Source organism: Astatotilapia calliptera, chromosome 15 (assembly GCF_900246225.1).
Source record: "Astatotilapia calliptera chromosome 15, fAstCal1.2, whole genome shotgun sequence".
Classification (NCBI taxonomy): Eukaryota; Metazoa; Chordata; class Actinopteri; order Cichliformes; family Cichlidae; genus Astatotilapia; species Astatotilapia calliptera.
The window spans coordinates 31,651,235-31,679,200 of NC_039316.1; the positions used below are offsets into that span (position 1 = coordinate 31,651,235).

Consider the following 27,966-nt stretch of genomic DNA (forward strand, 5'->3'; position numbering starts at 1 on the left):
TTGTCTCAGAATGGACAAAATAGAAAAACGTTCTCTGAACACACAACAGAAATTTGAAATTGTTTTTGGAAAACATGAATACCTTATCCTCAGGACTAACGATAAGAGGCGTCACCCAGCTTGTTATCAGCACCCAGTTAAAAGCCTGCATTTCTGATGGTACAGGGTTTCATTTGTGCCTATGTAATTGGCAACCTATGTATCTGGGAAGGCACCATCAATGCTGAAATGTATATAGAGGTTTTAGAGCAACACAACATAGACAGACAAGAATGAGGCAGCATTCCTCTCGCAGAAGTCCAGCTACAACAGAAAAGGTAGTGGTGCACAGTGGTAAACGTGAAACTGTGCAAACTTTTTGAGACTTGGTTACAAGTCTCAATAAAATTAAAAAGGCCTTGGTTTTTTTTATGGTAAATTTTCTCAGTGTTAACATCTGATATGTTTTCTTTGTTGCATTGTGAATAAAACGAAATTTGAAATTTGAAAATTCTTTTTTCATTTACATTTTATACAGCATCCCAACATTTTTGAAATTGAATTTGGATTTCAAAAGTTGGAAAAAGAAAGTAAATTGACTCAGGCGTACAGGTCCCACTCTCACTTTGCACTTATGTGGCGTCTGAGTTGTCTTCAGCAGGTTCAGGAAGCTCATGTTGTCTGTACATAAAGGTGAGGAGAAACAGAGCCACATCATATGAGCACCAATAGGCTGTATGTGAAGTCACAGCTGACCAATAGCGGCTTTCTACTAATCCCTCCCGCAGCTCGAAGTCAATGCGTCTCTCCAATTCCACTGCAACAGAAGAAATGCCATATTAGGATCTAAGATCATGTGAGCCAGGCTGGTGCTGAATACTCATACTGAAGAAGTTCATTTGACTTTTTTTCACTATGCAACATGTGGTTTCCATTTCAGTTTACTGGAGCAATAAAATTTCTACTTTTGGCCTAAACTCTTACTATTAACCAAACATTGAATATTTTGTAGGTATGCATTAGTAAACTACAGTAGATCATAAAACATATTTATAAATACTGAATGTAATACATTTGTAACCACCAACCTTTCTTTCTCATCAAAAAATTTAATAGAATAGCCCTTTATTGTCATTGTACATGTACAACAAAATTGTGGGTGCACAAAACCAGCTGTGCAGGAATAATCGTTGCCCTGTACCTGTGACATGTGCAATGACAATAAAGTTGAATTCTATTCTATTCTATTCTATTCTATTCTATTCTATAAAATATAAATAGCAGACAGCGGGAATACATAACAAAGAGGAGAAATATATACAATCAAGAGGAATATATAAAAAGCAATAGAGTGCTTGGAAGTACTGCAAAGAAAAAATACTTCTGAAGACAGTCCGTGTGTGTGTGTGTGGCCTGACTGATGGGGGTTACTCAGACTATGGCTCAGATTAGTGAGGTGGGTGGGGTGTGGGGGAGCCAAGGAGAAGGATCTGTTTGTGAATCTTGAGGTGTGGGACCTGACTGACTTTAGGTGCCAACCAGAGGGCGGCAGGTCGAACAGGTAGTGGGCGTCGTGCAAGGGGTCACCTGTGATGGCCCTAGTTTTCTTGAGACAGGAGGAGCTGGCGATGGCCTCCAGGGGTGGCAGAGGGCAGCCAATGATTTTTTGGGCAGTGTTAATTAACCTCTGTGCAGCCTTTTTTTTTTCTCAGTTGTGGCCCCTGCATACCAGACACCCATGCAGAGCACAATCTCCACTAAGGAGTGGTAGAAGGCCAGCAGCAGCTTCTGGTCCAGGTTACTCTAGCTGCTGCTTGGCCTTGTTTACCAGGGCGATGGTGTTGTGGGTCCAGGTGAGATTGGCGGAGATGTGAGTGCCCAGAAACCTGAAGGTGGAGACAGATTACACCTATATTTCATTTATGATGCAAGGGAATTGGACCTCCCCTCCGCGAATCGCTACCTTATCATGTTGGAGGGATTTGTGTGTCCCAGGGATCCCCGGGGCTATGTTGTCTGTTTTTTTTTCCCTCTCTGGTAGGGTTTCCCATGGCACATTGTCTGGGGAGGGTGCCCGAGGGCAACCTTCTGGTGGCTGGGCCTTAGTCCATGGGGCCTGGCTGGGCACAGCCAGAAAAAGGGACATGGACATGGAGCCATCCTCCTGCAGGCCTACCACCCGCACAAGGCACCGTAGGGGTCGGGTGCATTGTGAGCCGGGCGGTGGCGAGGAGCGTAGGACCTGGGTGTGTCTGCTTTGGGGTATCTGCTTTTCGCGGATGATGTGGTTCTGTTGGCTTCATCGGGTGATGGCCTCCAGCTCGCTTTGGAATGGTTTGGAGTGTGAAGCGGTGGGAATGAGAATCAACACCTCCAAATCTGAGGCCATGGTCCTCAGCCAGAAAAGGGTGGAGTGCCCACTTCGGGTCAACGATGAGTTCTTGCCCCAAGTGGAAGAGTTTAAGTATCCTGGGGTGTTGTTCACGAGTGACGGGAGGAGGAGCAAGAGATTGACAGACTGATTTGTGCTGCGGCTGCAGTGATGCGGACACTGTACCGGTCGCCTATGGTCACGAGCTGTGGGTCATGACTGAAAGAACGAGACCGTGGATACAAGTGGCGGAAATGGGCTTCCTCCGAAGGGTGGCTGGCCTCTCCCTTAGAGATACGGTGAGAAGTTCGGCCATCCAAGAGGAGCTCAGTGTAGAGTCGCTGCTCCTTCACATCGAAAGGAGCTAGTTGAGGTGGTTCGGGCATCTGAAAAGGATGGGAGCCTCCTGGGTGAGGTAGTCCGGGCATGTGAAGGCCCCAGGGCAGACCCAGGACACGCTGGAGAGATTATATCTCTCAGCTGGCCTTGGAACGCTTTGGTGTCTCCCCAGACACCTGGTCGAGGAGGAAGTGGCTGGGGAGAGGGAGGTCTGGGCTTCTCTGCTTGGGCTGCCACCCCTGCAACCTGGCCCCGGATAATAGGAAGGAAGGAAGGATGGATGGGTGGGAGGGAATTGGACCTGTCTGTGCCTCCTGAAGTCCATGATGAGTTCTTTTGAGGTTCAGGTTATTTTCTGAGTGCCAGTGGGACAAACTCTTTACCTCCACCCTGCATGCTGTCTCATGTTCATCAAAGATGAGCTCAATCACAGTGCTATTGACATACTTGATGATGACATTGGTTGTGTGGGTTGGTGTATAGTCATAGGTGTAGAGGACATACAGTAGGGGGCTGAGAATGCAACCCTCTGGGGACCCGATGCTGAGTGAGAGTAGAGTGGAGAGGTGGGGGTCAAGTCGGACTGATTGAGGCCGGTTGGTTAGGAAATCTTTGATGCAGGAGCAGGAGGCAGGGGGGATGTGGAGGTGGTCCAGTTTGGTGGGAAAGGATGTCTAGGATTATGGCGTTGAATGCTGAGTCCACAAAGAGCTTCCTCTCGCAGCTCTTCCTAGTGATGGTAATGGAATACTCTGTAGGCCGATTTGCTCTGTAAGCAAACTGGTGGGGGTCAAGAGAGGGAGGTAGGCAATCTTTGATGTGCTGAGACACTATCTGCTCAAAACACTTCATTGCAGTGCAGTGGCAGACCCTGTATTTATTTAAGAGGACCCAAATACAGACGCTCAAGGCAGGAATCAGGTTTAACAAAAAACAAGCTGTTTATTGACGGCCAAAACACATGCGAAACAAAGGCAAAAGAACATGGAGATAAACTAAACTAAAAATCTAAACTGGGGAAAAACTAACCAAGGTCTAGTCTAAGGAGCTTGGAAAAGCGTCAGGATTTTTTAAAGTTTTCTTGAAGACATCTCATCCAAGAAGCTTCTTCAGTTCTAAGAGCAATTGGTGGAGATTCCCAGATTTAAGCCTTGTGGAGTGTCCACAAGAGGGTCATGGACCCCTTATTGTTCCTCTACCTAATCACATGAGCCAAGGTGTGAAAACGGGTGTGGGTGAACAAATTGTAAGACCTTGCCTCACCCTATCATGTGATTTACTGAAGTCAAATGACCCAGGATGTGAGTGGGCTTTAAAGTGTCTGGGAAGGATCTCAAAACTGGATTACAGAGGGTTGACAGTTGGTGTCCTAAGCCCCGCCCTCTGTTCAATAATGGTCATCCAAAGTGGACATAGATGGCTTCTTTCACTCCTCTTTCAAATCATCTGTCTTATCTGTCCTAAATGTGAACACTGGCATCCTCGAAAGAGTGACCTGTGTCCTTTAGATGCAGATGGATAGCCGAGTCTTGTACCCTGGTGATGGCTCTTCTATGTTGTGCCATGTGTTTATCCAGTCTCTCCAATGTAGAGGTCCTAGCATTCCTCACTGCACTGTATAGCATATACCACGTTGTTAAGTTTATGTTTAAGAGTTTTGTCTTTGGAATGAACCAGTTTGTATCTGAGTGTGTGGCTGGGAGTACACTGGGATGTCGTGCTTGGAGAAGACTGAGTTTTTCTGATAAACCGGCTACATAGGGGATGACAATGTTGTTGACTTTGTCTTTCTGATCCTCCCTAGTTGGTGTCTGATCTTCTTTTCTGTGCGTCTTTGCTGACTTGATGAAAGTCCAATTAGGATAACCACATGTTTTAAGAGCTTCCTTTACACGTGTGTGTTCCCTCGGTCCCGATTACTCCAAGTTTGTGTTCCAGAGGGTGGTGGGAGTCAAAGAGGAGGTATTGGTCCATGTGTGTGGGTTTCCAGTAAACTTCAGTGTTGAGGTTTCCATTCTCTTCAATGTGCACGGCACAGTCCAGGAATGGCAACCTGTTATCATTTGTGTCTTCCCTGGTGAACTTTATGTTTTATCCACAGAGTTAATGTCTGCGGTGAAGGATCCAAGAAGTATAATCCTTCACAGCTCACATCACTGGAGGTTTCCTCCGGTTATGAGGTTTTTCTGCCCACTGTTGCTTGCTCGTAGGCGGGTCATGTGATTGTTGAGGTTTCTTTCTGATACTGGAGGATCTTTACAATATAAAACACCTTGAAGCAACTGTTGTTATGAAATGGCACTATATACATAGAACTGAACTGAACTGACTTAACAGAACAAACATGATTTTGACTCACAAAAAAGTTTCTGAAAAATGATTACAGGGAGATAAAAGAAATGGTAAATGGGCTGGTTCTTATATAGTACTCTTTTACTCAAGCACTTTATACATGTCTCATTCACTTATTTACTACTCTCTACTTGTAGAGATTATAGCTAAGTACTTTCTAATTATCATTCACACAGATTCTGTGTGACACACACATTCTGATGAATGCATCAGGGGCAACTCAGAGTTCTTGCCCAAGGATGCTTTAGCATTCAGACTCAGCCTGGGATTGAACTACCAGCCTTCTGATTAGTGGATGATCTGCTCTAGCCCCTGAAGAGCAGCTACGTTGGTTTAAGATCTCAATAACCACAGCAAATCATAGATGCTTTACTTTACAGCACTTACATGAGGTGATGTCCAAGACAGCTGAGGTGGACTGGGACATGGCAGGCTCCACCTCCCTTCTTTCCTCCATTATTTGTTTGTCTTTGTCTTCTTTCTCTGCCATTGCTACTTCTTCCTCTCCTGTTCCCACATTTTTTACATCAGAGGTCCCACTCTCAGAATCTGATGGCTCCTCCTCCACTCCACCCACCTGGCCGCTGGAACGGGAAAAGCGGGAAAATAGGATTCCTCCAATTCCCTTTCCGAGACTTGCAGCACCTTAGGGGTAATTAGATTTATGCATTAGATCATCTTATTTTGTATTCCTAATCTAAAGTTCTTCATTAACAATATTTACTGTGTTCAAAAAAGTTGTGTGTCTTCTGCCCATTTCTTCTTTCAACTGCTCCCTTTTGGGGTTTTCCGGATACCCACAACCAAGGTATTGGGCAGTAATGGAAAAAGCTGGATTGATGCACCAACTGTATTAATTCTCAAGGGAGCCTCAGGGAGTCACTCGAAGGGGGCAAAAGGGCAACAGGTTCATGACCCTTGTCTGTGGACCACAACTGTGGCAGCAAAATGTCACCTTGAAATGTTTGTTTTTATCGTTCTAGTGCTCTACAAATTTCATGACCTAAAAACGCTTGGCTTGTCTCATCTTAAATTTTTGGGAGCTTAGTGGAGTGAAGTTCTAATAGTGTTAGAAGCAGTACCTCTATATCTGCTGTGTAATATCAAATGTCTTTTATCCAGTTAAAGTTACTCTCCAGAGCTAATTGCTTCTATTGATTTGTTTAGAAAATGTTTACTGCCCAGTGCTGGGGCTGCTACAATATCAGCAGCTCAAGCATCTTCTGTTTCTCTCAGCTTACATCAGCTGATTTTACTTGGCGTTCATATCCATTTCAGATATTATTATTTCACTAAACTGATTTTTAAACATAAGAAGTTGAAAAAATCACATATATATAATGTTCTCCTATCATCTATAACTCTATTGCCGAAATCCTCACCCATAATGCTGGCCTTGCCCAGGTTGGTGATTGACTCTCCATAGTGCCGCCGGGGCTGGGGGGGAGACGTGCAAGGGCTAGGGATGCTCTCTGAATCTGAGACAGACACAATCTCCTTCAGGGGATTGAGCAGCGTGGGCCGGATCAGATCATACAGTGCCGGGTTGGTAGTGTTGTACCTGCACATCACATCAACCTCTGCTCAATGAAACATTTCGCCCTTACTTAAATGACATGATAGTTATTACTACACACAAAACCAAAAAGTTTATTTTATTCTAGCCTTTACAGCTGGAAAACATCTTTTATATACAAGACACTTGACATTTCTTACCAGTGGATCTGAACAGGTGCAATGTTACTGTAGTGCTTTAAGATTAGAGGCTCCAGTCTGTACGCCTAAAACAAACAAATATTTAAACTCATTAGGTATTTTAAAGACACAATTTAATCATGACTGTAAGCTTGTCTTTAAATTTTTTAAATTTATATTAGTGTAATACTACCGTAACCTTTTGTAACATTATCTTTGTCAGTATTCATTGAACAAGATATGAATAGCTTGATCATTAAAATAGGTACTTATTATCTCAGCAGGTTAATAAGATACATAACTGTGGCGCTTCAGCCACAACAGCTCCCACTTTGGACCCATGATACACACATCCTCTCTACTTTTAATATTTGGCTTCAAACGTTGCTTTTTGCTAAAGCATATTTGAATTTGAATTTATTTATTTAAAAGGGACAGTGCAGTTTTACGGAGCCCCGCAGGGGACATGGGAGAAAAAAAAATGAAGATGGACTTTTGCGAGATCTAACTCGGGATCTCGCAAAAGTTTTGCAAGATCTCGTAAAACAAACTTGAGATCTTGCAAAACCTTTGCAAAGGTTTTGCAAGATCTCGCAAAAGTTGAATTCCAACAATTACTTAGTTGTAATTAGAGCTGGGCGATATGAGATTTTTTCATATCACGATATGTTTTTTTCATTTCAGGCGATAACGATATCTATCACGATATAAGCCAAATAACTATATTTGTAAGATTTAAATGTGCCGTTGCTCACAAGTAAAATGTGAAATAATCAGCAGCTTGTTTTTATTTAAATATTTATTTCCCATAATAAGTTCAACAGGGTAGATGTACTTAAGGAACATGAGACTTTTTCAGATAAATAAAGGCAAATATTGCAAACTACACAAAAGGCAGCCGCTAAAGCGTTTAAGTTTCAAAATAGAACAAACGAAACAGACTAAATTGTCAATTCCACTTAGAAACAAAATATTAATTCTAAAAATAAATCTTAGTTTGTTTTACAGAAGAACAGACAAAACTGACTAACTTTTGTCAATATCAAATAAACTGAGAACTAAAAGGAAATTCTCAATCTCTCCTTGTTGTATAGCTTAGCTTTTCAAACAGCTTTAACAGTTACTTTAGTCTGACAAAAGCCGAATGACGAATTAGCGCTTCCAGTCAGAGACTGAGGCTACGTCCACACGTACACGGGTATTTTTGAAAACTGAGATTTTCTGTTTTCGTTTTAAAAAATAATCCCGTCCACACATAAAGGGAGAAATGAAGGAAAACGCTGCTATGAACATGCCAAAGCAGCAGGTGGCGCTCGATTCCTAACCGTGCAGAAATATTGGCCAATCAGAAGTCTAGAAGCCTTGGTGGGAAAAAGTAAACAAAGCTGGGGCATAGAAGCAGAACCGAGTCGTATGTGTGGACGGACAGTAACTGTGTGTATATGTAAGCATTTAAACACTGCAGGGAGTAGAATTAACAGTATTGTAGAAATTCATTTCACCGAAACAATAACGTGGCGCAGTGTGACGCATGCACCAGTTCATTGTATTTCCAGACTTGCTTTCGGCACAATTTACAGTGCACGCTACTCTGTTTTTTGTCAGACTTGAAATAGCCAAAATACCTTCACACTACGGAACTTCTATGGCTCTTCCGTTCGACAATCTCTCCGGCGTTGGAACCATTATCTGTTTTCTCTTCGGTCACGCTCGGTTGATTTTTCTAGTCGGCACACTCATTTCCTCCATTACCCGCTGGCTGCTTCCCAAACAAACACACGTGCGGCTTGGCACTTGTGCTGTACGTAACAAGTCACGCGACGTGACGCTGCGGCTGTGATTGGTTCGGCTCTGCGCTACTGAATTTGGATTGGCTGACCTTTTTTTTATTTTATTATTATTTTTATTTTATTTTTTAAGAGGACAAGAGCGGCGAGGTCTATCGCGATAGCTTAATTTCTCTATCGAGTAAAAGTTATATCGCGATACATATCGTTATCGTTCTATCGCGAGATCTCGCAAAAGTTTTGTGAGATCCTGAGTTAGTTTTGCGAGATCTCGCAAAAGTCCGTCTTAATTTTTTTTTCTCCCATGTCCCCTGCGGGGCTCCGTACAGTTTAACATAGTCCAAGTAAAAAACATGAAACTGATGTAACGCACATAAGTTTCATGTTATGTGCGTTACAATAATTTTCAACAATTGTCCCTTGTTGGGATTACAATCAACATAGATACATTTTACAATAAAACATACATTTTCATAAAACCAAAATACATCATAAATACAATTACAATTAATAGATAATTAATTAATAATTAATTACAATTAAAATAAATTAAAAATCATTAGTTAAAATTACTACATCTCTGATTTCCCTTTAACAAAACTTTAACTTTCAATGTAAAGGATCTGATGTCTGTAATCAATTTGATTTCGGTTGGAAGTGTGTTCCACAGATGGCAAGCCTTTATGGAAAAAGCTGATATAGTTAGAGTTGGATCAGATAACCCTGAATCTTCCTTTAGCTGTGCTGCAATAGTTTCTTTTTCACTCACCAGTCTGCATTTAATTATTATTTATTATTAATCTCTGGCCAAACACACCCAACGTTATTTATAAACAGCAAGTGCTGACTTATATGTTTAACTGCTTAACATTAAAGACAGAATATATATATATATTAGGGGTGCAACGATACTCGTATCGATATTGAACCGTTCAATACAGTGCTTTCGGTTCCGTACGCATATGTATTGAACAATACAAAATGTTTAATTTATTTTATCAACTTTTCTTCTGACGATGCTGTCTGTGTTGAGCGCTCAGTGGATCTGCGTTCAACTACTCCGCCTAGGCTGCACTGTCGAGTGCAGATCCACTGAGCGCAGCGCAAGCTAGCGAGACAGAACCGAACCGTGAATTTTGTATATTGTTGCACCCCTAATATATATATCATTTGCCTGACATGGTCCACGTCAGCTGTTGAGGAACCAGGGCACCTTGGTGAGAAAAGAAATGGGTGTGACTTAATTTCTAATCTGTGGAATTCTTCCTGTCTTCAACTTGTCTTCTTACACTCACCCCAACTGGTCGCAGCAGATGGCCGCCCCTCCCTGAGCCTTGTTCTGCTGCCGTTTTCTTTCTATGTTAAAAGGGCGTTTTTTCTGCCCACTGTCACCGAAGTGTTTGATCATAGGGGGTCATCTGATTGTTGAGGTTTCTCTGTATTGTTGTTGGGTCTTTACTTACAATATAAAGTGCTTTTAGGCGACTGTTGTTATTGTCGCTGTATAAATAAAACTGAACTGAAACGAGTGACTCACCACAGGGTCTGTAGGGTGGAATATGTTAAAGAGGCGATTGCAGATAGATTTTGGAAGGATGTGGTCCTGCATGCCATTGTTTCCAGGACGGATTCCTCGCAATGCTAAGAATACAGCCAGAGGAGACCCCATGCAGAAGAAATTCTCTACCTGCAATACAGAGAACAGGGTATCATTAGAGATATTAGAGATATAGTCATTGCTCCTCACAGGCATTTACACTACAAGTGAAGCTCCCTCAGATTGTGATTCTGTGAGCATTTGACATGCTAGGAATGTTTGTACTTTAAATATGAAGGCCGATTTATACAACAATGTTTTTAGGCTGAAATACAGGGAGACTATAGCTGCAATCAGATCTATGACAAAAGATGAATAGAATGGCATAATAGCAACCCATCATTTTTGATATGCGGTTCACATTTTGTCACACTTTAATATTTCAGATCATCAAACAATGTTAGTATTAGACAAAGTTCATTTCAGTAAATATTAATTTTTTAAATGATGATTTCATTCGGCACCAGGAAGCAAAGTTGCAGTCCTACACAACTCTTTGTGGCTTCTCTCCTCTTGTTATCCCTTCAAAACCCCATCCCCTTAGAGACTGTGTCAGCTCCCAAACAAAAAAACCCCTAAAAATCAGGAAAAAAATTACTTAGAATCACAAAGAGTACCTGAACGCTACATCCACAGATTATCTTGTTAATAATTTTACATCCTCACTACGTATGACACTGGTTACTGTAGCTCCTGCGAAAAATAGAGCCTCAAATCAGAAGGACTTGACTCCCTTGAATAATTCTCAAACGCGTAGCTAAAGCAGATAACTTTTAAGCTGTCACAAATTTAGAAGACAATCGTTTAGCCTGGAGAAAGTTTGCTGCTTTATAAGAAAGCCCTCTGTAAAGCTAGAACATCTTACTATTCATCACTGATTGAAGAAAATAAGAACAACCCCAGGTTTCTCTTCAGCACTGTAGCCAGGCCGACAAAAAGTCAGAGCTCTGTTGAGCCAACCATCCCTTTAATGTTAAGTAGTAACGACGTCATAAACTTCTTCACAAATAAAATTTTAACCATAAATTAATTTGTAGTACTTTCCAGACTGATAGATATTTTTGTTTCTTTTCTGCTTAGATCGTGAAATGATGTGTCCTTTTTTGGGCTCTTTCTACCTACTTCACTTTGTCAGACAGGTTCTATTTAAGTGACTTTGTGATTCAGTGGGTCAGACAATAATCGGGTCTGGGTGTCACTAGGGACTATGGAAGCCTGTAATCCAAAATTTCGAGTTATCTTTCTCAAAATTACGAGTTACTTTTCTCAAAATTTCGAGTTAATAAGTCGAAATTTCAAGTTAATCAGTTGAAACTTTAAGAAAACACGTCAAAATTTTGAGTTAACAACTCAAAATTTAGAGTTATGGATACTTTTTTTGTTCCGGAAATGGGCTTCCATAAGTTACATTGAAGTTGTCTTTCCATAAAATGTTGTTATTCACAGTTAATTTGTGATTTATTGAGGGGGATTACTTTTTCACACAGTGCCAGGTAGCTTTGGATTGGTTTTTCCCTTAATAAATGAAATCATCATATAAAACTGCATTTTGCATTTACTTGATTTATCTTTGTCTTGTATACAAATGTGACACAATTCAGTGTGACAGCCAGTTTGCCATACATAAGAGTATTTTTCTACCAACTAAAGACATCTGAGTGTAAATTTGCAACACAAAATGACTGTCACAGATGATCCATAGTCCTTTTTGGACATGTCTGAAAATCATCACTTCATGAGCACCGAGCTGGGGCCTGCCGACCACCCTTCTGCCTACGTCCAGCAGCTGACAGATGCGGCCATGTGGTAGCTGCAAACAGGGAAGGCGGCTGGACAACAACAGCTACAGGAGCTGGTCATCACGGAGCAGTTTGTGAGGGATTGAGATGAGTAAATGAGATGTCACAGGCCAGTGAGCTCGAAGGCAGGTGGTTCTTAGCAGGTCGTCACTTTGGCTAAGAACCACCTTGCTGTGCATATAGGGGAACACACTGAAGCAAACCAGGCTACCCATCTAATACCATGGACTGGACCTAAAGTCACTGTCCCTGCTTTACTGCCATGAGTCCAGTTGCTTGCTGGAACTGCACCCAGCTTGCCTTGGGCAGGAGTGCTGCAAGCATGGAGTGACCCTGTCACTTCTAAAAATAAGTGCCCTCATAGGTGGTGGTGGTACAGGTCACTTCCAACACCTTTTCCCAGTCAGGGGGGCACCAAACAGTGTTGTGATCAAAATGCAAAGGGGATATACATTGTGACATGATAGATTCAGACTACATTCAGTCCCTGACTCAAAGGGATCTGGTTCACACATTTTAAGTGTGTAAATGGGGATATTTACTGATATGCAGTAGCATCAATGTAAAATAGGTACAACAGTAAAATGCCAGTAGCCTGATCCCATTGGCCACATATTTGGGTGCATGTGCACACTTAACCACATAAATCCAGCTCACATTCCAAAAGCACCTTTGTGCTCTTTACCACTTATGGAGGTCATGTTTGAACAAACTGGCATGGATTTCACTGGGTCGTTTCATCAAGCCATTTGTGATAAGTTCAGGTGGACTGTGCAATTCGATATTACAAAGCAAAGCACCATAATATTTCTGCAAGAAATGCCAGATGAATGACAGAGCTGAGATGAGTCCCTTCTAACTACCTTTTTTAATCAGCCCAGAAGGCATGTGTTGCCAAGTTGCATCTTCCAGGTTACAATAATTTCATACAACATCATGTTAAGACTTCCCAATGGTGACGGTTTGGTCAAGACTTTATAGATTGCCAGAACACAAAAAGTAGTTCTGAAAGAATTTAAACTAAATCTGGAAATGAAGGTAGTAGGAGTAATAGTGCCTGGTGTAGTCCTATTGTTATTGTCATGAAGAGGGATGGGTCTATAAGGTTCTGTGTTGACTATCCCAAGGTGAATGCTGGTTTACAGTTTGCTGCCTACCTCATGCCCTGGATTGATGAGCTCCTTGAACAATTGGGCACCGCTCAATTTTTCATGACACTGGATTTAACCAAGGCCTTACTGGCAGATTTTCTTATCTCCAGAGTACAAGGAAAAAATGCCTTGGTTTGGTGCCCCGGCCTGTTGCATCCCAATACTACAAATGCTACTTTCTACGAAGATTAAATGATCAGCCACAGAAAAACCTGAGCATAGCATGTACAGTGGGTAAGCACAGTGCTGGAGCCCTTGAAGCAAGCTGGACTTATTCCCAGCCTGAAGAAGTGCAGGATTGGACAGAGGCAGGTGCACTGCCCTTGGGAAGTGGGCGAATATCCTCTCATGTGGACAAGATGGGATTGGCTTGTTACTATCAGAAGTTCATCCCACATTTCACGGATGTGAATAGCCCATAACTAAACACACCGAGAATGGTGGTCCATCTTGGGTCTGGTGGACCGATTGGTGCCAAATGGCTTTTTATAGGGTGAAAATAGCCCACTAGTGGAACACCCTGATCAACAACTTCTCTGTCCCTTTTATTTCGCACATTGATGTGTTGAACAGAGGGTTGGGGGCTTATTTTTTTCCAGTTGGTGTGTGGGGTTAACTCTCAGTGCTTTACATCAGAGAGAAACTTAGTAATTTAATATAGCATACCAAGTTTGGACCATGCCACACTGCAGTTGCTCCACTACATAAAGGATGCCAATGTCCAGATCACTCGATGATGACTGTGGTTAACTTCTCTTTCACTGGGGAAGGGGTTAGAGCAAATAACTTCCCGCCCTAAGTTGGGCAGTGGGGGTGCGTGGCTGTGGGTTATGGTTTGTGGCTTTGCAGTAGCAGGGAAAGGTAGGGCAGGATGACCGAGGGTTCCTGCATCAGTTGCAGAAAGACACATAGGGTGTGCAAATTAGTTTTTTCCCTATATAGTACATGTTGAGCACAATAAGCAATAAGGAAGGGGGCAAATACTTTTTGACTGCACTGTGGGGCTGAAGGAACGCAGTGGTGGACAAACTAAAGCAGTGGGAATGAACACTATCCATGAGAGTATATTCCCAGAAAGTTTTATAATAAAGATCTGTGTGTGCAAATCTGCTCTGTTTGAGGAGAAACTGCTACACCATCTTTACCTTGAATTTCAGGGCGGGCACTGGAACACAAGACGAAGTCTGCAGACCCTGGAACTGATCCTCTAAGTCCCTCAACCTGGACAGGATGACGGATACCATTTATTATGCCAGTGTAAAGCAGTTGACATGACTTTCAGCCGAAAACATTCTAATACATAATGAAAAAACAAAGGCTGATGTGAAAATTGTGACCCGAAAAATGTGTGAAAAATCTGAAACTGAATAAAATAAAACTGTTTCTCCAAGTCAATGACAAAACCATAGTGATATCTCTGACAGAGATTATCAAACTCTCAAGCTATATTTTATTGAGCATTGATCCTTATAAAGATATTTGTTCCCTACATTTTGAGCGGCTCCAAGCCATTCTGCTGATGAAGGCCACTTAAACAAAGAGTTAACCTTTATATTGTATTAATACACAAGTATTATACAATTATATTACACAAGTGATTAAATATTTCTCTCTCCCTTCCTATATAATGAAAAAATGTGGAAGAATAAAGAGGGTCTCTCCTCAAACTCCTTTGTGCCATTAGGTACACTTTTTGCTGAAACAGATGGGGACTGACTCCTTACCTGTTTCAGACAAAAGCCAGAGGAGTACCTGAGGCGCGTTAGTCTCAGTTGCTCCTGAAGGTGGTGCTTTTCATCAGTAGGCCAGTGGATCTGTGGATCCTCTGGGTCTAGGGCTTCTGGATGATGAAAGCGAACTGGATCCCAGCCTGTCATTATGTCAAAGGTGATGACGCAGCCCAGTGAGTGAGACACTATGGACACCTTCCCATTTTTCTCAAAGTCTGGGTTCCGTGAGCAGAAGAGTGAGTACAGACGATTCAGTTCCAGAGTCAATCCCCTGGTAATCTACACAAACAAAACAACAGCATGTGTGCACAACACCATGAGATATAAGTTTAATTATGTCAATCAGATTCAAATAGATATGATTATATTTGATGTTTTAGGGTCATTTTGATCGGCCGGTAGACCAGTGCTGCATAGCCAGTCTGGATTACAAAATCTTAACCAGATTTTAAGTGTGACAAAGTTTGGTTTAGCCTAATAGGAGTAATGCTGAGTGCCAGCAGGGAAGCAGTTTATTCAACACACTGATCACAATTTAGAATCACCAATTAATCCAACATGCATGTCATGAAGCAGGAGTACCTGGAGGAAAGCCACACAACTTGCTACAGAAAGGCCAGGCTTCACATCACAAACCACTGCACCAGCTCCCTGCAGCACCATATCAGTGAGGGGACAAAGGCTAGCCCTTAGGAACACGGTTTGTAGTAAGAATACTTATTTATTGTTATTGTTTTTCATTTATTAGCACATTGAAATAAAAGGTTAAAATAAAATAAAAGTTTTATCGTTGTCATGTGTTGAGTGTGAGAAAAGTGAGGATCCAAATGCAGACATTCAGAGACTTACTGAGGTAAACTAAAAGTAAGGTGTTTTATTTGGCCGATTGCAAAAATGCATGTGAAACAAAGTGCAAAGGGAAACTGAAAACTATTAACTAAATTATTAAACTATTAAATGTGATATCAATTAAGCATTTGGGAAATCCACTAACTCCCTGTACTAAAGGGAAAATTAACTGGAACATGTAAGTGACACACTCTGTAAGCGAATCATGACAAAGGTGGTGGATCAGCCAAAAACTACACAGGCGGAGCTTGTTGATGATATGAAGGCAGTCGGGACGACAGTCACGAAGGATTTCTCCATTAAGTACTAAGTCATGTTTTGCTTGGGGATCAAATTTATGTTTTTTGGTTGGCGTAGGATTTTTTGTTGATATCCTATTTTTTTTCATTAAACGAACCTACCATCAAAATAAGAGACTGGTCATTTCTTTTTAAGTGTAAGTGTAACAACTTTGACTTACACTTTAACCTCAATAGCTCATCAGTTGGATCAGCTCACAATGGGCAATCTTTGCTCACCACGTGCATCAGTGAGACTTGCCTCCTCATGACCAAGTCGCTGGATCACCACCCATTCCTTCCTTTTGACCACTTTTGATTGATACTGACCACTGCAAACTAGGAACACCTCACAAGAGCAGCAGTTTTGGAGATGCCCATTTTCAGCTGTGAGGACAAAATGTTGAATTGCTCACTATTATATCCCACCCACTAACAGGTGCCATGAAGAAGATACAAGAGAAGAAGCATGAACTAAACCTCTTCTGAGAACATGCATTTGTATTTGCTTTAAACCAAAGGGCAATTTCTTTGATATATATATATATATATATATATATATATATATATATATATATATATATATATATATATATATATATATATATATATATATATATATATATATATATATATATAGTAAAAGTTCAAAGACATTTGATAAGTCAGAGATTTCTGACTGGCAAAAGTACCTTCGCCAAGGTAAACAGACTGTTGCTGATTATTATGTAGACTTCTGAATCTTAGCTGACTAGGCAGGCTGGGAAGAGAAAGACCCTCATTTTTACATGGATGAAGTAAAAATCTCAGAAGTGAATTCGCTGCCAAAGACTTTCTAATGTGTACTTGATTTATTGATACCTGAATGTGCATTAGGATCAGTGATCACATTCAGGTGCAGAGATGACTGCCAGACTCCCAGGATCCACCGACCTCCAAAAGTGCTTACCCAGATGCTCTTTCTCTGTAAGTTCTTTCTATCTAACATTTAGAGAACTCCTTGGGGTTAGTGTCTTGCCCAAGGATATTGGAGAAGACGAGGATTGAACAATCAACTTTCTGATTAGTAGGCTGCTCTACCACCTGAGCTACAGCTACACTGAATGTTGAAATGGTGGGGCTTTTTCACTCACCTCATCTCTGTACAGAGGACTTGTGTAGTACATGATGTCCATGGCACTGCTGTTCAACATGTCTCTTAGACCTCTAACCTTGTCTGGAGTGATGGAGTCCACTGTGTCTGTAGGAAGAACATCGAAATACATAAGACATAGTTGTCAGAAGTTCCCAGAGCAAAATGAATTACTTTTTAATGCTTCTGCATATACTTGAGTAGACATTATGATTCTGGCTTGCAATGTATAGATATGGCAAAACTCAGTAGTATTGTCCTTCTGTCCAACATGAATATTAGCGAGTAAACCACAACATGAAACCACTGACAGGTGAAGAGGATAGTACCATCATCAGCAAGTGTCAGGAACATTTTTCTCACCAGTGCTACTGACTTTTTCCTCCTTGTTTTGTAGCATTCAACAGTATGCTACAAAACTTCTCCTCTTTTGGTCCCTTTCGTTTGCTGCATTCATTTCTGGAGTTAAAAGTTGCTTTTGGGGGAAAAGTAAGTATGAGGAGGAAGTATAAGGATGATAGATGGATAGTTTTTCAGTGTCACTCTGAGAAAGAACCTTTCTAGTTTCAAAGATGTTGTGCAAATGGAAGAAAACAGTTGTTGTTTAATATGTACCCTGAAGGACGTATCCTGGTCAAAAAAGGTTCCTCACAGTGTTACTGGAGGCCAAGGTAATGCCATCCAGAGTAAGAATCTGGTTTCATATCCATATTTGTAAGCTGTTTAAGGCCAAGTGAATTCATCTCATGTAATAATAATGGATTGGATTTATATAGCGCTTTTCAAGGCACCCAAAGCGCTTTACAATACCACTATTCATTCACTCTCACATTCATACACTGGTGGAGGCAAGCTACAGTTGTAGCCGCAGCTGCCCTGGGGCAGACTGACAGAAGCGAGGCTGCCATATCGCGCCATCGGCCCCTCTGGCCAAGACCAGTAGGCAAGTAGGGTAAAGTGTCTTGCCCAGGGACACAACGACCAGGACAGAGAGCCCTGGGATCGAACCGGCGACCTTCCGGTTACAGATGCAATTCCCAACCCCCTGAGCCACGGTCGCTCACACTCATGTAAACAATAACGTGGCGCACAGCGTGACGTGAAAAAAGGCACATACCTTTGACATTGTGTGACGACCTCTGTACTCCTCGTCCACACGTAAATGCAAAAAAGGAGTTTTTAAAAATCTGTTTTCGGTGATTTGAAATGCCGTGTACGTGTGGACGAAAGGCCCAAACGCATAGAAACAGCTGCGTTTTCAAAAATACCCATGGAGGTGTGGACGAAGCGGTATTTGGGGGGGGCAGCAAAAAAAGTTTGGGAACCACTAAATTAGAGTATTAGAGGTCTTTAAGACATTCCTGCAGTTTAACTAATTGGTGTGTGTTATCTGGCTAGACAGAGTTGGGTGCCATCTGTATAGCAGTGAAAATGTACGCTATGCCTTCTGATGATATTGCCTAAGGAAGGCGTGTATCATGTAAACAGAAATTGGTCCTAGCATTGAACCTTCTGGAACTCCATATTTGACCATAGACAGCTCACACAATTTTCACCACAAACTCATGAGCTGTGCTCTAAAACTTTTTAGTGAAGGACCTATATAAATTCAGCTAAATGCACTTTTTCTAGTTCATTTGATCCCTTACAGTACAGTCTTTTGGTAAATGATAGATAGATAGATAGATAGATAGATAGATAGATAGATAGATAGATAGATAGATAGATAGATAGATAGATAGATAGATAGATAGATAGATAGATAGATAGATAGATAGATAGATAGATAGATAGATAGATAGATAGATAGATAGATAGATAGATATCTGAGCGCTTTGTGTTTCCATCTGCTGACTAGCTTCATGGTGATGCTGATTTCCTTTTCTAGCAGGACTAAATGGTTTGCTGAATAAGTTCTTACTGAGGTTGATGGGCAAGGCAGCTTGTCCGACCTGAACCCCAGAAAGAATCAAAAACACAGATGAGCTATCAAAGCAATCTGGGCTTAACAGAGCTGATCACCTCTATGCCACGCTGCATCGACGCCATAAAGGATATTTCATGAGCTATAAGGTCATCATGGGCTGTAAGCTAATCATCAAAATAAAAAAAGGAAAAAGCTAAATATATATTACAATATTGTAATTCTTTATTTAGTTTTTGCACTAGTATTTAAAAATCTTAATAGAAATTCAGTTAAAGATCAGAATACAGAACAAAACACGAGGATGATGGTAGATTTCTTTTCTTAAAAGTAATCCAGCATGGCACTAAATCACTCCCTGTAAAAAAGAATTTGTCACATTTCTTGTTATATTACTTTTGGATTACTCAGTAATATGCCCTGAAGTGCACTCTGACACAACGACCAGATAACAATATAAACCTGAGCTATAGTCTCCCATGCTGACACAAATCACTATCCTAATCAGGACATACATGTGCTCTTTTTCTTAGTCTTTACATAAAACCACAAAAACAACATCACAAAGCAGCTGAAAACCAGCTCAAAGGAATTCCCTCAGTGATTTTACTTTAGAATATATACGGACAGAAATGAAGTCTGCAATGCTGCAAGCCTGACTGCTCATCACCACTTTTGTTGACTGTTAAGGTTCAGGCTCTGGCTACATCCTGGTTCAGCATATGCTCAGCTTTAACATCACTCTGGATTCTTCTGTAGCTTTATGTCAGCATGCTGTTTGTGTAGACGTATGCAAAGAGCAAGAGTTGTATTGGTTTTGTCCCAGATGCAGTTTGCACTCTACCAGCGTACTTTTGCCTTTTTGTGCAATTAAAATCAAAGTAAAGTCCATATTTCCATTCCTCAGAAAAACATTGTTGTAATTTAGTCTGCCTCTGGTGTGGTATTGAGAAATTTTGAAAGTCTTTCACTGCATTACCTAATGTGGATAGTTGTTCAAGAGCCAAAGACCACTTGTGGAGAGCTACAGAAAGACCTGGAATCAGCAGGTACAATTGTTTTGAAGAAAACAGTAAGTAATGCACTCAACCGCCATGGACTGTATGCATGCATCTACTAGGATGATGAAGATAAAACGCCGGTGGATGTGTGATACTGAAAACAGGAAACTCTCAACTGTTTTCAGAGAAAGAAAATAATGGCTCAGCCAATCTGTTGACCTCAATCGCATTTAGAATCTATGGCGAGTACTAATGCTCTGAGTCCATAAAAGGGGCCCACAGAGCCTCAGAACCTGAAGACTATTTGTGTGGAAGAATTATCAAGCATCACACTGCACGCGACTAGTTTCTCCATACAGGAGGCATCTTGAAGCCGTCATCACCAACAAAAACTTTTGTACAAAGTGGTAATTGCATTTCGGTAAGCATGTTCAATACCTTTTTTTGGTGTCATTTCTCATTATTACACATTAACTACTTAATTTATATATAGATAAGATATTTTTATTGATGCCCATGGGGAAATTGACTTACAGCAGAAGACACCTGACATTCAAAAACACCACATAAAAAACAAACACATCACCTTAAAAAACATAAGCACACAATACATAGACACTTTGGCTTTCCTTATATCTTAGGGATGATTTTATACCACACCAACTTGGCAGCCTATGTGTTGCTTATGTTCAGAATTTTGATGGCTTGAGGAAAAAAAGATCATTTGGACGTATTTTCTGTGAACAAAGTGGGACAATAGCGCTGTGCAGATAATAATAATCCAATAATAGAAAAGGTAAGTGGATGCCTTACATCACTCACAATATTATTTGCTTTACTCCATGCCCAGTCCCTAAAAATGCTTTCTAAACTTGCAGTTTAGAAATGTAATAGCAATGCAGTTCCAGGCAACTTACTAGCTAGTATCACTGCCTTTCTAGTCATCTTTTTCTGTGCCTCAGAGACATTTTCCAAACCAACAAATAATACAAGAACTAAACACACTTTTAATAAAAGCCCAACAAAACATATGAAGCATTTTAGTTATGTTTTATGGTCGAGCATAACGCCCAGACATTTGTATTCAGTCACACACTGGATCAGCTCTCCATTTAATTTAGGCTGGCAACTCATGGCAACTCAACAGGACAGTCATTTCTGCTGCCACTATCAAAGCAGCAGAAAAGGGTGTTTAGTTGATTGGCCATCTCCAGACCCTCACTAACCTGCAGGTTGAGGGAAGCCTTCCCCCTACCTTGATGTGGGACATTTATCATGGGTTTGATACTCTGCCGCGCTTCTCTGGAATTACTAGATGTGTCACAGCACCCTCTAACTTTTGATTGTACTTTTAATTTGTCTCTGGAGGTCACTTCTGGCTATGTCATCATAGTCTTTAAAAGTCTTTTTCTTCATTTGTATAACCTTTACAAGTTTTGGATGGGACCACTAAATTCACACAGAAATGTATATAATCAGTCACCTGTTTGGTACAGTCATTAATGTTAGCACTTTTAAATACTTAGACATCTATGGTTTGATTTCTTTGCATGTGTGGATTAGATGGGTTGTTACCAACATCTAGTGAGAATTTTATGTCATTAGCGCCTCTAGAAATATAAATATATTTTACATAGAAAAACTGTGATGTGTTCAATGCTTATTTACCCACTGTATATGTTCAACATTTGACATAGAAAAAAAAAAAGTGCTGAACAAAAATAAGATTCACTAAGTATTTATGCAAATTTTGATCCTGTTTTAGAAGATGAAACTCTGAGTCAGTTTAATGTAAAGTGTTGTAAGCAGGCTTTTCACACGTGCTGTAGCAGAAAAAAAACTGCATAATAAGCTTGCGAGCAATCCAAAACAAAAGTGTTGTAAAGCATACCTCCATCGAGACACAGTTTGGACCTCCACTCCACAGGAAGGAACTCTACATGCTCTGTGGTGCGATCTGAGAAGTGTTTCTCCTCCATCTTTCTGGCAGCATCTCTCATCCTATCCAGCAATTAAAAATAAATAAACTGTTACTTCCAAAATTACTCTAATTTTAATTTGTTATCTGTTCTTGCAATGGAAACACCATAATTTCTCACATGCTGGTGTTCCTGATAATGCGACCCTGGTCCATCTTCTGGCCAATGCCATGCACCACAAATACAATGTGTGTGGTTTCAGGTGGGGTGTCTTCAGGTGCAGCCTCTTCCACGTACCCTCGATGGAGACGTGTCCCACTGCTGGAGGCTGAGGACGTGAGAGACAGGTACAGGGCTGTGAAAAAAGTATTTGCTCTCTTCCTGTTTTTTTTAGTCCATCCAGCCATTCATCCATTTTCTTCTGCTTATCCAGGGCCAGGTCGCGGGGGACGCAGTTGAATGCCTTCTTCACATGTACTTCACATGTATACTGGTAGTCAAACTCCCATGCAACCTCAAATATCCTCAAAAGGATAGGGAGCTAGTCCAGTGTTACGTGAACAGGACAAAAACTGCATTGTCTCTCTTGTATCCGAACTTTGACTAATGGACGGACCCTACTTTCCAGCACCCCCCCTATAGTTGGAGCACCACTCTGGTCTGCCAATACAACGGTACCACTTGAGATCGCCACATGACATTGTAGAGGCGTGTCAACCAAGACAGCCTTACAACATCCAGAGCCTTCAGGAACTCAGGGTGAACCTCATTCGTCCCAGGGGCTCTACCACCAAGGAGCTCAGTAGCCTCACCCCCAGTGATGATTGAGTCATGCCCCTCATCTGCTTCCTCTATGGAAGACCTTCCAGTGTGATTAAGCAGGTCCTCAAAGTTTTCCTTCCACTGCCTAACAATATCCTCGGTTGAAGTCAGCACACCACCCCATTATTCACCGTGTGGGTAAAGCACTGTTCTACCCCTCCTGACTCACATGACGGTTTGCCAGAACCACTTCAAGGCAGTCCAAAGTTTTTTTTCATGGCCTTACTAAACTCCTCCCTCACCCGAGTTTTTGATTTAGCCACTGCCTAAGCCACATTCCACTTGTCCTGCTGGGACCCATCGGCTGTCTCCAAAGTCCCACAGGCTAACCAAGCCGAGTAGAATTCCTCACCAATGGAGGTGCGGAACACGGTCCGTTCTGACTCAATGTCCCCAGTCTGTCAAAGGTGGGTGCTGAAAATCCCACATCAGCGTTGAAGTCTCCCAGTAGCACAACAGAGTCCTTAGGTGGAGCACCCTTAAGAACACCACCCAGGAACTCCAAAAGGCCAAGTATTCTGAACTGTTGTTTGCCACATAAGCACAAACAACAGTCTTCATTCGTTCCCTGACGCAAAGGCATAGAGAACAAACACTTGCACTCACAAGGGAAAAATCCAACATACAGGCAGCAAGCCAATGAGATACCAAGATACCCACCCCAGCCCACTCCCTCTCACCAAGGGCAACTCTAAACAGAGGCAGAGTCCAGTCCCTCTCAGGGAGACTAGTTCCAAAGCCCAAAAGAGTCAATTGAGGTGAGCCCGATTATATCTTGCCAGTTGCTCTCAACCTCATACACTAGCTCAGGCTCAATCCACCAGACAGGTGACATTCCATGTCGTGATCACCAGCCTCGGTAGCCAGGATTGTTTTAGTTTGCTGCACAAATGTTTAAGAACATAAAACAAATTCTAAAATATAACCTGAGTAAATAAAAAATCAGCTCAATATCACAAGCAGCACACAGGTCTGGTTACTGCCAGATATACTTAATTGCTTAAATATCGCTTACCTAATCATTTAACTCACTTAAATAGAATCTCTCTGACAAAGCGAACTAGGCAAAAAAAACACAATTTTGAATATCAAAACAGCAAGTCCACCTCTGAATGGCTGAAGAAAACAAAAACAAAATTAAAGTTTTGGAGTGGCCTAATCAAAATCCAGACTTTTTTTTGTTGAAATTATGTTTAGTTTCATGACATATTTCAGCTCAGAAGGACACTAAAACATCCTCATCTTTGCAGCAGCTGGAGTTCCTTGGTGACTACTACTGTCCTGTTTCCCTGATCCTGCATGGAATGTCAGCAGTACTCACCAGGTCAGCTTCGTGGGGTGCACCCCATTTCTCACCCAGTGACAGCTGGGATAGGCTCCAGGGTCAGATGACCCTGAATTGGATAAGCAGAAGAGGATGGATAGAATTCTTGGAATAGACAGAAAGTTTTAATCATCCTATATACCTTTAGAGAAGCCCAGTTTCTGAGTTACAGTACGTGCAATCTTCGAGGTGGTGGCATCGCTGTACAGATACACCTCATCCACACTGTGCCAGTCCACATGACTCCTGTTCAGCTTCAGACTGTGGCTAGCTGTGAGAAGTCACACTGTAATTAAGAGCAACTGACATAATTCATGCAGAATAATTAATTCACCAACTCCCATGACAGTATGCAGAATTGGAGTTAATTGGATCACTGCATTTTAAAATTTGTTACTTTTTGTTGATTATGAAAATATTTGACTTGTTATATATTCTTATTCCCATGGACAGATATAACTGCTGTGAAAACAGAATTTCCCAAATCTGGAAATATCTTATTTTATTACAGATTTTAGAATCAATAAACCCATGCATTATAGCATCACTTGACTTGTTTTGTGAACTTCCTGTAAAAGACCATTCTGGCCAACAGAGACACACATCTACAGACATGGTTGCAAACACTCATCTTCTTTGCCTGACACACACACAATGGCATCTCTCTGTCTTTCCTGTCTGTTTTAAATTCCCTACCGTCCTTGCTGTCCACTGTGGTGGTCACTGCCTCGATCTCATAGGTGTCCCTCATCTGTTGCCCCCGGAAGCGTAAAAGATGTTCCTGCTCAATCAGATCACTCTCATCCTCCTCCAGTGGAAGCCAAGTTCCATCAATGAACCACTGGCCCCTCATCACAGGAATTCGGTCTTGCTCTGTGGAACAACATGTGAAGTTTATAAAAACAAAAATTGTAATCTAAGACAGAATGTTGGATCCCAGTAACAGTAAAGATGAACTAATTTTGAAAACATCAAACACAAAATTTTAAATTAATCATAATGTGTGTGTGTGTGTGTCTAATCTAAGAATACTAAGCAAATGTGTAATTATAGGTTCAATTTAGAATTGACCCAAATTAGTTCATTAATATATTAATATATACACTATCATTAAAAAGTTTAAGAACATCCCTACAGAGAAATTGCAAAGAAAGTCAAGGTGTACAGTACAGTTTCCTTCACCAACAAAAGGCACTCAGAAACTGGGGCAAACGCTGACAGGAAGAGGTCTGACAGACCTATAGCCACAACTGAATCAGAGGACAAGTTTCTGAGAGTTAACGGCTTGTGTGATAGTCGGCTCATGGGACAACAGCTTCAAGCACAGCTTAAGAGTGGTCATAGTAAGCAAGTATCACTTTCAACTGTGAAGAGAAGACTTTGAGCTGCCGGTTTGACAGGACGTGTTGCAGCAAGAAAGCCATTGCTAAGAAGTCAGAATAAGACAAAGAGGCCATGAAACACAGACATTGGACTACTGAAGACTGGAAGATGGTATTATGGACTGATGTGGAAGAGGAAGTGTGATGGTCTGGGGCTGTTTTGCTGGATCCAGACTGGTGACTTGTAATAATAATAATGGATTGCATTTATATAGCGCTTTTCGGGGTCCTCAAAGCACTTTACAATTCCACTATTCATTCACTCACACATTCACACACTGGTGGAGGCAAGCTACAGTTGTAGCCACAGCTGCCCTGGGGCAGACTGACAGAAGTGAGGCTGCCATATCGCACCATCGGCCCCTCTGGCCATCACCAGTAGGCGGCAGGTGAAGTGTCTTGCCCAAGGACACAACGACCAAGACTGTCCGAGCGGGGCTCGAACCGGCAACCTTCCGGTTACGTAGAGAATAAGAGGCACCCTGAACCAACACGGCTACCACAGCATTCTGCAGCACCATGTAATATCCACTGGTATGTGCCTAGTTGGTCAGGGGTTCATCCCACAGCAAGATAAAACACAAGCCCAAGACCAGACCAGACCAGGCCAGACCTACCTCAGAAAAAAGAACAAGATAGTAAGCTTGAAAATATGGAGTGGCACAGTCCAGACCTAAACTCCATCGAACTGGTTTGGGATGAACTGGACAGAAGACTGAAAGCAAAGCAACCTACAAGTACCCCACATTTATGGGAACTTGTGCAACAGATATGGGAACTTTATGGAAAAATATTTTATGTCTATTGTAGAAAGAATGTCCCGGGTTGGTCAGCTGTTATATCTGCCAAAGGGGGCTACTTTGATGAGTCAGAATAAATGTTAGTCTATAAATTAATTCCATGGTTTCTTTTTTTAACTCTAATTGCTTAATTGTACTATGCTTTCATTTCAGAGTGTAATGGGAGAATAAAGTGCATAACTTTATAAAAAACTAGAAAAATTGCAGTGTTCCAAACCTTTGACCAGTAGTGTGTATATATGTATTCCTGCTCTCTGCTCTACATCCCTGTAAAGTATCGCTATTGTGTTGGACAAAGTCTTGAGAAGTCTCCTTCTAATATGCGACTAATTGTGCGGAAACAACTGTATTATTGTCTCGTTTCAAAGAGCATGTCTAAAAACATGCTTGTTAAGTGAACTGGTAGTTGGAACGTGGCCACGGATGTGAGGCAGATAAAGCACTTAATGTGTACAGAATAAAGCGCTGTGTGAATGCATGGCTCAGTGTGGCTTTTGGTCTAAAGCACTTTGGGTGGTCAGTAAGACCATGACGATGTCAGTAACAGAGGACGTTTTTAAAGCAGCCTATTAGCTCAGTCCTCAGAGCTCAGAGGTGACAGAGTCAGCAGCAGCAGACGTTTCATTTTCTTAGAAGTGGTCAAAGATACTGACAGCAGAACACGTGCTAACAGTCCTAACAACAGCTATGTCATTACTGAGATGCTCACGGTTCCAATAAACAGGGTAGCATTCCTTTTCTTTGATATCCACTTCATAAAGGCCCCCTCTGACACACACTGCCTCCACGCTGGTGCCGCCGTTGTGGACCGGCTCTGTGATTTGCTCTGACACTGAGAGCTGTTGCACTGCCGGTTCCGCCCTGAAACTTGCACTGTCCACGGCCGAGCTTTCCGGCTGCAGCTCAGAGGACCCGGCTGTCTCCTTTTCGTCGGCTTCATTGGGATCCAGGGCCTTATCCTGGTTCTGGTCAACGAGCCGCCGGTAGATGATCTCGATTTTTAAAGAATCGTGTCCGACGAAAGGCTTCCACGTCCGTTTGTCCTCTTTGTAAAACCAGCGGACCTCCTCTGGCCCCAGCTCTGTAACGATGTCACCGCGGTGCCGGGAGCTGTTGGACCGGATGCGCTTTTTGGTTGTAAGGTTGCCATCGCTTTCGGTGTAGTTTGGCTCGAAATCCAGATAGGATGAGGCAGGATATTCAACCCGATCCAGGCCCAACATCATCCCATCCAAGGGCAGACGCGTGTCCAGTAAGCTGGACTGTGCCGACTCCTGGTCCCCATCACCGATGCTGTCCGCTAACACGCTGTCGTCAAAACCGGACACAAACACATCGTTTGCCATGTCCCACTCACTGCTGCTCACAGAGTTATTCTCGGAGCTCTGCTGCCGAATAGTCCCTTTTTCCTTTATACTGCTCATTTTTAGAGTCCACAGGAAAACTCACAGTGATGTCCTCCCAGCAGACCAGTGGACCCGATTAACGGTTTACTTTTCTGCACCTACTCACTGTCTTTCTTGCCATTATAGCTACACATTAAAGCTGAACAAAGTGAAGATAAATCCCTGCTTTCCTGGCCCCATTTGCATCCTCCTTTCTCTGATAATGGCTGGAATAAACACAATAAGCTATGATGGGATTCGCAGTCGCTCCCTAGTGTTAGGTAAAATACGAAAAGTGCAACTTCCTGTTCAAACGTTCAAAATAAACAGATTTTTCACAATAAGACGAA

General features: G+C 41.8%; 1 protein-coding gene across 1 annotated transcript; it reads right to left on the reverse strand.

The window, feature by feature from the left end:
• Nucleotides 1-527: 527 nt before the first annotated feature.
• ddhd1b (DDHD domain containing 1b) lies at nucleotides 528-27,916 on the reverse strand. Its single transcript, XM_026142758.1, has 13 exons — nucleotides 26,941-27,916; nucleotides 24,746-24,922; nucleotides 24,192-24,320; nucleotides 22,084-22,231; nucleotides 21,876-21,985; nucleotides 17,061-17,167; nucleotides 14,823-15,079; nucleotides 14,216-14,291; nucleotides 10,061-10,210; nucleotides 6,758-6,822; nucleotides 6,424-6,602; nucleotides 5,429-5,686; nucleotides 528-796 (listed from the first exon to the last, which is right to left on the reverse strand). Exons 1-13 carry the CDS (start codon nucleotides 27,653-27,655, stop codon nucleotides 612-614), a joined length of 2,556 nt encoding a protein of 851 aa, XP_025998543.1. The 5' UTR covers nucleotides 27,656-27,916; the 3' UTR covers nucleotides 528-611.
• Nucleotides 27,917-27,966: the final 50 nt, after the last annotated feature.